This window comes from Thermobia domestica, chromosome 1 (assembly GCF_964235325.1).
Source record: "Thermobia domestica chromosome 1, izTheDome1.hap1.1, whole genome shotgun sequence".
Lineage (NCBI taxonomy): Eukaryota > Metazoa > Arthropoda > Insecta > Zygentoma > Lepismatidae > Thermobia > Thermobia domestica.
The window spans coordinates 384,254,505-384,267,890 of NC_137454.1; the positions used below are offsets into that span (position 1 = coordinate 384,254,505).

At 37.7% G+C, this 13,386-nt stretch overlaps 1 protein-coding gene across 1 annotated transcript in view; it reads right to left on the reverse strand.

Annotated features, from left to right (window-relative positions):
* LOC145682782 (uncharacterized) overlaps positions 1-13,386 on the reverse strand; it is a 190,914-nt gene that overhangs the window by 60,330 nt on the left and 117,198 nt on the right. The window contains exons 6-7 of the mRNA XM_081754160.1: positions 8,258-8,380; positions 2,069-2,140 (exon numbers count right to left, since the gene is read on the reverse strand). Coding sequence (XP_081610286.1) covers positions 2,069-2,140; positions 8,258-8,380 — 195 coding nt within the window. The remainder of the gene's footprint in view (positions 1-2,068; positions 2,141-8,257; positions 8,381-13,386) is intronic.

Here is a 13,386-nt window from a genome sequence, read left to right on the forward strand (position 1 = left end):
ATAATCGGGAAATGTGTATTTGTGGTAAATTTCATAGGAAAAGAATTATAAATATGAAAATTATAATGAGTAAAACAAAATGTTGCTAAATTAACTAGAAAGTTTTATTTTCGTTTTATTGTTCTTATTTACTGCTCTTTTGACATGAAATTTGCCGCATACATGTCTTTGCCGATTATACACATACTAACATTGTAAGAAATACCGAGCGAATTCCTTATCAAATTATATTGCTACAACAACATATTTATAGACATGCGACAATAATTTTGGACATGAGTGTACATTAATAACATACTAATGAAAAACTATCACTGGAGAATCTTGTCCCTACCCCAAACAAAGTCTTAAATGACGCCCCTGCTCAAATATTCTAATGTCTTACTCGGTGAAAATTAATAAATATTAAGTACATATCCAATAATGATTTAATTTTGGAAACCATATATATTCTCGTGGAAAATTCTACTGTCAGATTAACTGTCTAATTTTGGAAACCATATATTCTCGTGGGAAATTCTACTGTCACATTAACTGTCTAATTTTGGAAATCATATATTCTCGTGGGAAATTCTACTGTCAGATTAATTGTCTAATTTTGGAAATCATATATTCTCGTGGGAAATTCTACTGTCAGATTAACTGTCTAATTTTGGAAACCATATATTCTCGTGGGAAATTCTACTGTCAGTTTAACTGTCTACATTTACCACACACTTAACTGCTGCGATGCTATTTTGGAGCAATTTTTCTGAAGCCACAAATTCGTCTACTTGTACAAATTTGGAAATTTCTCGGTCTGTATAGTGCTTGTTGATGTAGTACTTCAGGCACTTATGCACAATTATCCACCCCGATGATTTATATCAGCACCCGTTTGTCTGTTGAAGTTTAACATTCCTTTTCAGTACTGAGGCCGTATGAGGCGTGGACCTAGAATTTGAGGTGGAATCCGAACGACCGTAAGATGTTGAGATTTCAAAACTCTCACAGCGAGAATGGAACCAAGGATTATGTTCACCAAATACACGCTATCCTCTAGACTGATGGAGAGAGTATAAATCAACATCTGTATGTTAGTTTGTTCATTATGTGTACCAATGTAACCGAGGTCTACTTATGGTGTATTTATTCAACTGTTTCAAATTAGGGCACGGTAACTCAACGGTAGACTGCTTATCTCTGATGCATAGGATGTCTGGTTCGATCCCCGGCTAAGTCATTTTGTGTGGACAACATCGTTTCCGTGGGTTTTCTCGGTGCTCCCGCTTCCTCCCACATAGTCATTTCACCACTTTTTCCATCATTCACTTGTCTTAATCATCCGTCTCCCTTTGCCTAATGGACAAAATCATGAGACGTTAATCTGAAAAATTTCTACTGTTTTAAAGGAAATTACCAATGATTTTTTTGTTTCTGAACTGCCATCCGTTAGCGAAGATTCTTTTTAAAGATGACTTAGGTTTTATGAAGCTTTTAGATTTTCGAAGCTTAAAATATCGATACTCTACTGGACTAGTTTTGTACCTTCATCCGTGCTGAAACACGGTCTGCTGCCACTGGTCCAAAGTAATGGTCACTTTCATACAGAAACAACTTGCATGTTTTTTCCACAGAGGTCAACTAAATGTTAAGGGAACTAATAAGTCTGTAGAAATACGTATGTACATGAGCTTTACAAAGAATGAAATGCGGTTTGAATTTGAGATTGAAGCTGCGGTTAAAAGTAACTGCTATTTTATGAAATAGTTAAATAAATTAGATACAAATCATCGTTGTAATATAAAGAGAAATATTGAAGCAAAGGGGAAAAAATATTAAAAAAGAACGATCTACTGAATGAAAGCGTATATTTTGGCAAAATTTTATACATTACATTACTGTTTCTGTGAGGACACGGTGCTTTGCATAAGTTAAGGGGGAAAGAAATAGAATTTAATTTCGATGAAGATGTTAGACAAACGCTTTTAGCTATTCGATCCATTCTATGCCAATCTATAAGAGCATTAAAATTTAGAAAAATTATTTATTAGTGTTGTAAGTGTTAATGAGAGGTGAGAGTACGCACCTAGGTTCGCAGTCAGGATCCAAGGCTGTTGACTCGTCATCGTCCAAATGGTCTGTTCTGTACGAAGTTTCTCTGAAATAGAAAGCAAATAGCACAAGTTGTATTACTAAAGAAAGATATACATATATTACATATTTAAAAAAAACGAAAATCAGTATACATATATTAAAATTATGATGATATATTACATCAGCAACGTCATGTCATGTCTGCGATAGTAACTTTCAAAATTTCCTTGATACTTGAAGGGTTTGGTGCAAGATTTGCTTTTATGTTTTACTTTCTTGTACAATATTATTACTCAGATAATATTGGAACAAAGCAATAAATGCACGAATTTCCCGTCCCGTGCAATCGAATCATTTACCGCTCCCTTTTCTCCAGAAAAAGCTTAAAAGAACAAGCACCCGTTTGTTTATTAGTTACACTCAGAGAACTGCACGCACCTCCAGATGGAAATTCCTGTTAGCGCAATGTCAACTCCTGCAGCACCCGTGGGTCAAACTTCACCTTGCCGATTCCATATGCTACGTACAGGTACAAAGGACTTCTTTTTGGACATTTTTCGTCGTCTACGTGACGCTTGAACAGGTCTCTGGGACTTAAAGCTCGGAAAGCTGTAGCAGGATAAGGATTGTTTTTCGGGAAAGCAAACATTTCGATGGTTCATAAAGCTCCGTACTCTCCTAGTACAGCCTTGAGACACTTTTGGCTGTTCTCAAAAATCAAAAAGTATCAGAAAAAAAAAAAACTCTTTCGCACCGAGAAGAGATCTAACGCAACGCAACAGTTGCTCTCTTAGCAGTTCCCGATGAGGGGGTTCCAGTCCTGTTTCGAACAGCGGAAAGATCAAACTCGATGTATGAAAGCAGGAGGGAATTAATTTGAAGACGATTAGAACGAGAAAAATGCCAGGTCATTGTATTGTTTTTTGGGGGCCATGGTCGGATACTCTTCTGACAAACCTATTATAGATGGTAATATATGTAAAGGTGACTAATTACGTATATTACATTTATCGTTTGCAATTTATAAATAACTAGTAGTTTTAGATCGGCACATTGCTAACAAAGTTTAACATACGATAGCGCAATTGGCGACATCTATTAGCGTAACAATTTATTATTAAATTAGTGTGACACAAAGACTTAGGCATTAGCCATTTATTATTAGGATTAAGCAACATTAATTCTGCAATATCAAATCGTTGCATGTTACGAATATTTAAGTTTGGAATTCGCACACCACAATTTAAATGTACTTACCTAAAAAAAACACTAAGGCACTTTATTTATTTTTTTATTTCTTCCGTCTCTGACGGTAGATGCAGATTAGATAGTAATCTTAAGGAAATACTTGAAACATACGTGCTATGATCCACCTACACAGTGAAAGATCAAAAGACGTCCTTAGTTGTGGACTTTACAATCGCCATACTAGTGAATGTTGACCAGGAAGGACATATGCTGTTACATAGTTCATTCTTTAACTTCGCAGCATGAATCGTTACGATATTTGTTATAAATTTCTTGCAAGTTCCCCGAAAGATTAAAGTTTCCAACACGTAACGAAACTAAAAGTCCCCTCTTAAACTATACTGCCAAATTTCTTCTAATGTGGAAAGAATATAAATGGAAATGTTGCCTTTATACTCTCTAACATACATTACGTTACAATTAATAAACTATCACCGCCTCCTGTATTTTTGAAGAGGTAGTTTCAATGGAGTTATTCCCCTTTTCTACCTTGGTTTAACTAATATCAGTAAAGATGTCCTGCAAGGTTTCTAACAAATGACAATGATCATGGATACTCGCAGGTGTTCAAAATACAGAATTAACAATTAACTGGGTAGGACTAGCGTTGCTTTAATGCTCAAGGTTCCACGATACACAAGTAATCACGAATAGTAAGTAATTCATATATTATGGGACAAGAGCCCAAGTCAGGCATGTGACTGACTTACAGAGATGACTAAGAGTTGTAAGTAATACATATATTATGGAACAGATGGCCAACTAATAGAAACCACGTTAGGCAGTGCCCAACTCACATTAATAATCAAGAGTTGTTAAGTAATGCATATCTTATGTGACAAATGGTCAACTTAACAGAGACCAAGTTAGGCAGAAGGTCAACTTACAGAATTGATCAAGTTGGATTTTACCGTATTTAGTGCATACTAAATAGTTTAGGCAACTCTGCAGGGTGTCCAATATACAATGCAACCCGGAGTTTGGCATAGTAGAACTTTTGAACCTGAAGTGAAACACAAATAATTGTTATAACAAAATAAAGCTTTGTTCATGCATATATTTTTAAACTAGGAAGCAACGATTGAAGTACACTAGGAACCACACAGTGTTGCCAGGTGTAACCGAAGATGTAAATCAATTTTTTTGTAAAACATGTAAATTGACTCATAACTCATACGTATGGATGTTCTGTCGTTAATTTTCAGTTTGTTTAGTTGGAGTAGCTTCGAAACTATGGATCACAAAAAAGAATTTTTCATTTTTACCGATAACTAATCGGATGAGGCCTCTGTAAGGAGGAACTAGAAAAAACGTAGTTTTCATAAATTAGCACTCTGAACTGGCAACATTGCTGATGTTTCAGTACATCAAAAGGTGTGTTAAGGATCTGTCTACATTATGCAATTCCTGAAAACAATGAAAAAGAAACTTTGTAATTATCATGATAAAACTTTTACTTACATGCACCCGTCAACAGTACTACTATCAAAAATGAGTTATCAGCTCTACAGCAGATGCTGGAAGTGTCCCCTGTTTTGATTCAAACACTGGTCACACGTTTCACCAGGTTGGCAGCAACTTTAAGAAAATTAGAAGTATTAATGTTCTCAACGGCACAGTGAATGTTGGCTACCAGGTCTGAATAGTTCGAGAATTGTTCTTGTATACCTGTTGCTTTAAGTAGCCCCATAGAAATGACGAGCAGTGTTGCCGGGTGCATGTAAGTAAAAATTTTATCATGATAATTTCAAAGTTTCTTTTTCATTGTTTTCAGAAATTGCGTAATGTAGGTAGATCCCTAACACACCTTTTGATGCACTGAAACATCAGCAATGTTGCTAGTTCAGTGTTAATTTATGAAAACTACGTTTTTCCTAATTCCTCCTTACAGAGGCCTCATCCGATTAGTTATCGGTAAAAATGAAAAATTCTGTTTGTGATCCATAGTTTCCAAGCTACTCCAACTGAACAAATTGAAAATTAACGACAGAACATCCATACGTATGAGTTATGAGTCAATTTATAGGTTTTGCAAATGAAATCGATTTACACCTTCGGTTACATCTGGCAACACTGGGTGGTTCCTAATGTACTTCAATCGTTGCTTCCTAGTTTAAAAATATATGCATGAACAAAGCTTTATTTTGGTATAACAATTATTTGTGTTTCACTTCAGGTTCAAAAGTTCTACTATGCCAAACTCCGGGTTGCATTGTATATTGGACACCCTGTACATGTGAAACACCAAAACTCCCTGAACTGGAAAATCCATTGTTGCTGGTTGTCTCTGCGAATTGGGAGAAGATAGTTGATCAGTACGGATTTTAGAAATAAAGTGCCAAAACAAGAAAGAATCCGTAGTACAATAACAGTGTGGCAAGTGGGAAATCATGATTGAGTCCCAGCTGGGTTGCCCACAAATACTAAATACGTGGACTAAATGCGAGATGAGACAAGAGCTCTTCCAATAGAAAATACACTTTTCGAGGTACGAAATATCACTTTCATAACACCTTTTTGAGGCGAGATAGCCAACATTCTTGTCTTCTAACAAGCAACGTACAGAACAAGGTAGAATCAGATCCCACTCAAACTTCGCCCAGAGGGCACATAATTGAAAAGAAGAAAAAATACCAAATTTTAGCTGCCCCCATCCAGAAACACCGGAGATATGCTCCGTAACATAACGCACCACGCGACAATATGATATAAGGTAAACGTCGCAAGATACCCGGCCCCTGCGTATGCCACAAACACACTATCACTTCTCACTGGCCACCCCTGCTGTCACGTTCACTTCGTTCCATATGTGCAAGTGAAACCAGTAGACACAATTCGAGTAGTTTCATTTTGTGGTAAACTAGCCTTCTAGTGGGAGACTGCAACAACTCATGGAACTCATCGAGTCAATGCAGAACGCTGCCTTTCCCTGATATTGTGACCGTTTGGGACCGTCGCGAAATAGTGTAGCAAACCGCATAACGGAAAAGAAACATTCGTAAATAAATGTAAGCTAGAACATGACTGGGCTTTCTCATTCGTACACACTTTGCTTCAGATAGTGTTGTTTAAACCAACATAGGCCGAAATGTCCTTTGTTTACACGAAACAGCAAGAAAATTGAACAAAAAACATACGAAACATTGTCCAGAAGTGGGCCTCAATCCCAGGTAGGTCGTGCTTTTGATCACCAATCCAAGATGATATCTCCTACACTCCAGAGCGAGCTGCCGAATTGCTGTTCCATAAGAGATACTCGTAATCCTTTTAGTTTATGTAGTCGCCAAACGAGCGCTCGTATCGCGGGTTGCAACTGTGGTTTCCATTGTTCCAAACAGAACCCCAATATCCTCGAAATGCATAATCTGTCAAGGCGGATGCACTTCCATGAACAGACACTGTTGCAGTTACTTGTCGCGTACCATTGTCGTGAGGTCTTGCCCTATTATTCTGTACTTCGATAACACGTTTGTTTCCCCCGAGTCTTCCCCACTTCGTCCCTCCACACCATTATACATATGTTTTTCGCAGTTACATCATTGGTTTTCCTTTTGCATTTTACCTTACATTGATATATCACACATCCCGCTTCTCATTTCAGTACCTTACGCTATATCCAAGATCGCGGTTTTCAAGATGGCTGCCAAGTCAATGTTATAGCATATCAAATATCTTGATATCATTTTGATGCTGCCCATCCTTTTCATTTTCGACATAAATGGGTATCTTGCGACGTTTACCTTATGTCATATTGTCGCGTGGTGCGTTATGTTACGAAGCATATCTCCGGTGTTTCTGGATGGGGGCAGCTAAAATTTGGTATTTTTTCTTCTTTTCTATTATGTGTCCTCTGGGCGAAATTTGAGTCGGATCTGATCCTACCTTGTTCTGTACGTTGCTTGTAAGCAACATTCGTTCGAACTTAGCAGACATTTCCTCAATATCAATGTTTACAGTCAAATTTCTGTAATTTTCAGAACTGAAGTACGAAAAACAAAAACTGGTCCGAGAAAAATTGCCACTCCGAAAAATGACCCATGTGTAAATACGATCCTGTCACAACAGCTATTTTCTCAGTTATTTCATCTATATTTCTAGTATTAGTTTTGTATAATGAACCAAAACTGACTGAAGTCCGAAAATAAGGAAACTACCCACTCCTCAAATGATTGAGTATCCAGGTACAGTACAATACACTACAATGATTAGCAAAGTTACAGAAGAGAAGAGTACCTGTACATGCTTGATTTTGGTTAACTTTTAAACACCCATTGACGCAACTACTGTGTCAACGCTTTATACGTCAATAGCTCAGCACCTGATTAAGCTAGGAAGACAATTTTGGCATTAATGTGTTCCTGAAGGATAAAGCTTTCCACTGATGTGCATTTTATGTATGTGGGGGAGTACCACAGTGGAGAGGGAGGCTAAATTCGTGTCTTTTTTTCATTAGGGTTTTTTGGGTGCCTTTGGGGTTTATCCATAAAAATTAGTATGTGAATCAACGAAGTAGTCCACTACATGGTAATATCCTGTATGTGTAGTTGTTTGTTATATGGTTGAAAGAGGGGTCAAAGTTGGCCAATTCTTTGAGTCAGTTTTTTTGACAAATTATATTTACGGTATGACTTTTTGTTTCTTGTTTTTCTTCTTCTACGCATAGAGCGGGAATTGCACAAATGGTACCTCTTTGGAATTTGTGTTCCACAAGCTTTCCAATGATGTATTAATCATGACTGTGATGGTGGCCACCAGGGCAACCAACATGCGAGTCTGCCTGGCGGGCGTATGAAGGTTAAACGCCAAGTCCCTGGCAAGACCATACGTATGGCTTAAAAATAGACTTATACTCAACAATATACAAAGCAACTAAATTATGATTTAATTTGGCTTCAATACGAGTACTATGCACGTAAAATATGAGTAACCTTACCTTCCATTTTGCGTGGAACCATTGTATTGATGAAATCCTCGCAGCGCCAGTTCCTCCCCTGGTTGAATGGTTGGCCTACTGCCTCGGTAGGGAGCAACAGGTAGCCTCATTCGAGACTGCAGCCTAGAAAGACGTATCCGAATATTAATAAATAATATGAAAGACAACTGTTAAAGCTGGTTATTCGTTAGTTAAAAAAAAAAAAAAAAAAAAAAAAAGCATGCGGTTACCATGTGACAAGCTTCAAGAAATGATATTTTTAGATTTTAGAAACTTACAGCCTATTAATCGATAAATTTCTCAATGGCACCGCGAGTAGCAAATAACTGCGTATTATACAAACTCTTATAATACCGATTACAGAAATACTTTTTCTATCACGTGTACAGCTGGATGTGTTTTACTTCTTTTGAATCTGAGTTTTACGACCCACAGATATGCCGGCTTGGCTAAAAGAGATGGTGATGATGAGAAATGAATGAAATGGTGGAATGAAGAAAGTGGGAGGTAACGGAAGAACCTCAAGGAAACCCACGCACACGGTGTTTGTCCACCACAAAGTTCATTTGGCGCGAGCTGGGATCGAACCAGGGATACCATGCACCAGAAGTAAATGTTCTATCACTGAGCCACCGCAGCCTCCTTGTATTTCTTTGAAAATTGAACACTGCATTAACAGTTATTAATAAATAAACCACTTCCCCAGTTTCACAACACTGCCTAGACTAGAATCTAAGGACATATCCTTATAAAGAGAGGACATCGGGTAACCTTAAATGTGGAAATTTTCCCTTTCTCCTTAGATTTGGAGTTTACTATTGACAATCTACATGAGCTCCCTCGTGGGTATGAGGATAGCGTATACGTCATGTGGTTTGCATTCCACGTCAAGCTGTAGATCCGCGTTTCATATAGCCTCGTTGCTGAACGGGACGCTAAACTGAAACTTAACTAACTAGCTTTACAATTTATGACAAAGCTCTTAGATATTTAACATTTAATACTTCGCGATGGTATGAATTAAATGTTCGCTTTTAGGTCTCGTGGAAAACTCACCTCAGCAATACAACACAGAGATGAACTAAAGTCACGCATCTAACATCATAAACTCAACACACGCTTAGCAAATAGATTACGGTGCCGTCAAGAGATAGTGCGTTGTTGAACAGAGTCGTTTGAAAGTGAACCATAAAGAACACGCAATTGCGAGTATTATTCTTGGCGAATTAAAATTGAGACATTTTACACAGCAGGCCGAAAACAATACATAAATAAATGAAAATAGCAAAATAACAGTACTTTTGGGCCTAGAATGGCGAACAAATTCTGTATTTGCAGCTGGTTGGTGAAATTTTGTTCCAATGACATCATTGCAAAATGAGTCACGTGGGCACCAAATAACATGTTCGGTGAGCTTTTCACCAGCAGCATGGAAGCCAGCGATTTAGCTATGCTCCGTTTTCTAACAAAGTATTTGAACCTCATGTAAGTACGTTTTCTGAACGAAGAACAAGATGTAAAGGTGATTTTATACAAATTTTGTTTTGTTTTTTGTTTTATATAACTGTTCCTTCATTCATAGTAGTATTTTTTGCCTGTTACTTTGAATTTAGGCAACCCGAAAACACTTATAATTAGTGTACCTCTCAGGCACTGATCAAGTCGTTAGGCACCCAAAACGATTCCAGTGATATGGTGGGTTGCATAACTTACCCTTGAACACAAATAATGCAATGCCAGTTAGATAAACAATTAACATAACACGCCCTTGGTGCGACATAGGACTAACTAGTATTTAAAGATATTTTTAGTTGTAGAATCCAAAGCTAGTAAATACAAGTGGTAATTGAATAAGAAAATCTTATTAAAAAAAAAGGAAGAAAGCGAAAATTTGTATTATTACCCTCTCTCCCTCAAATCGATTTTATATACAGGGTGGCCCATAATTGTATATGATGTTTCAGAGATTACGGTAAAGAAACTAGTACCATAGCTTAAACAAACACATTTCTCTCATACCTTTCCTTACAAGAAATTTAATCTTTGTTCTCCGTGCATTGGTCCACTAATGCACCACCCAAATCGATACATGCTTGGAGACGAAGAACAACTTTGTCACAAGCAGCCTGACAAACCCGTGCTGGTATCCTGTGGAACTCTTCTGTGTTAGCTTCAAGTAGATCAGCTGCCCAAATGCGTATAGTGTTGATACACTTCGTCCTTGAAAACATCCCATAAGAAACAATTCTGTGGTTTCAAATCGGGAGATAAAGCTGGCTACTCCACAGAGCCATATCGAGCGATTAACGGTTCGACAATGTTTCGTTCAGCCCCATCCTCCTGTCCGGCATACACTAACGGACCTAAGTAAATTGACCGCTATCTCCATTCTCAGGCTACACAGTGTTACCATATTGAAACTTTTTGTCCAGAATTACAAATACTACAGCCAGTCAAACATCATATACATAATTATGGGACACCCTGTATATATGAACTCCATCTCAAAAGCAGGTCCTTTTGAATCTCTAATCCCAAGCCAGTACGGAGCACACTGGACTGAGTCATTTTTGAAACATGTTCCATAATCGATTGACGATGACTTATCGCCACAAGTGCTCTTACAAGCTTTACACTTCGTAGACGATCTGTACTAGACCCGATATCGACCACCCCAGTTTCAATCAATGAATGGTCCGGTAAATAATCCTGCTAATTAATAGCTTTCTCAGAATCTGGAAAATTTTGGAGAATAATAATTTGCTAGTTAAACGTTAATGTAGCCACGCTAATTTTCTGATACTATCTTTCCACCTTTATCGCATCATGCGGGTACTACTCATCTTGTTTTACAGCTCACCACCTCTCGTTACTGCTTGGACTCAACTACGATTTGTAACATTCTACACCAGCTTGTCTCTAGCCAAACTGTCTCAGACCTATGGTCAGTAACGTAGCGTGGAGTTTTGAAATGGGTAGGCTGAAATTAGATTCGTAGCTAGAGGGTGGCTAGGAGGGGCCCAATCCCCTGAAACTTGCAATTTTTGTTGTATGTATAGACTTTGAGTGTAAAGTGAATTTAAGTTAATCCCCCCCCAAAAAAAACTATCCCGCCCTTATTTAAGCGATCACGTCTTAGTGTTCTGACTACGCTGTAATACTTGATAGAAAAATGCTAATTCATGCAATTTATTTTTCATACAATGCAAGGAAAAGTATAAGAGTGGTTCTGCTTCATATTTCCCTTACACATACGGTTTCCTTATATATGCAATACTCGCATATCACACATACACTGTATTACTGTTTCAAAGAAACAAATGAAAACGGATAGCTATAGGACGATCTTAAGTGTAACTTCTCCAAATCATAGACAAACTTAAGCACTTCACCCACAACAACACATATCAGCATACTAATGGAAAACAGTGGAGCAGTAGCTCACAGTCAATTGATGATTTTTACAGAAAAAGCTATTTTTAGATTGAAAGTATAAAAAAAAACTATAAATCATCTGAGGTCTTCTTCAGTATCGATCTTCGAAAAACTTGCGGATAGCAACGCAACGCAAAAAATACAAGATAACTGCTATGTCAATTATCGAAAACTAAAATGTAAATTCTACGCTGTGATAACGCAAACCAGTACACAAAAAGGTCCCTGATGAATTAATACTATTCATAATAACATAGCATTTATATTCTCTCTGTCTCTTTTTTTTTTTTTTTTTTCTTTCTTGGTCAAAACTCGTTACTGAATGTGAGCTTCTAAATTTTTTATAGTCTCTGTTCTATACTTTCTTCTAAGACCGCATCCTGTCGCTTTTGTTTCGCCAAACACCCGAAAGGCTAGCCTTTCGTCAACATTCGTCCACTTTCGTTGCATCATGTTGAATTTGTGTATGGCTCAAGAAGTTTTCGTCTGCTGAGGGTGCCGGGAAAGTGATTGTCACCGTCCCATTCTCCTAATTCCACGAGAGAAACGGAAGGCTAGCCGCCGATAGCCTTCAATGCGTTCTTGCAGAAGCTTCGCTTCAACTCGCTTGATGTTTAAACAGCGTATTATAAAATAAATCCATTTTAATAAAATTAATTGTATCAATATCCAAAAGCAACATTTGAGGCTGATGTATAAATAAATGGATAGGCTAAGCCTTATAGCCTTAATGGACACTACGTCCCTGCCTATGGTACGACTAGTGTTCCCCGTTTCAAGATGAGTTTTCAAATTTGAGACGAGAAAAAAATCTCTAGTTTCACGAGCAACACTACGTCACTCAAGTTTTAGATCTCAAACACTGTTTCAGTGTTGCATGATCCACAGTATAAAAATTATAAACTAATAAAGGAGATTGTACGAACATAATGAAGGTATTTATCAACGTTTAAAGATCCGCATGTCATTACGTAATATATTCCAATAATAAAGATGGTTTAAATGTTGTAATACCCTTCGCTGACCTCTAGTGAAAATGAAATGAAATGAAATCTTTTTGTTCAACATCTCACGGAATGCCTTTCAGCTAAGAAGACGGATGAATAAGGCAAGTGAATGAAGATGGAAGAATTTGGTAGAATGAAAATGTGGGTGGAAACAGGAATATCCCGAGAAAAAACTCACGGACACAATGTTGTCCATCACAAACTTACTTAGCCTGGGATCGACCCAGAGATCCCAATGTAAGTAAAAAAAAAAAAAAAAAATCATGCATCAAGTTCGTACATAAACTTACTAAGCAGACAACAAAAGCCTTCTGAGAATCAAGAGACGAGACTTTGCAACAAGTTGGAAGAAGAAATGCGAGGGCTGTTCAGAAAGTACGAGACGTTTCCGGCAGGGCTAGAGTCGCCATCTTGGTGTCAGAACGTTGCCACATTCAGTACGCATCCAGCTGTGGTAGGGTGAGGACTGACCTTTTTACTGCCCTTTCTGTGACGTGCTACAATGTGCGCTGCAACAGAAAATCCCGGCTCTTGTAAGATGCATTCTGTGATTAGGTTTTCGTTGGCAAAAAACCACAAGCCAATCCATCGCCAACTCTGTGAAATGTACGGACATGGAATAATGAGTGAAAGTGGTGTTTTTTCTTTTTCACGACAACGTACATTCACATACGGCCATGCATATCC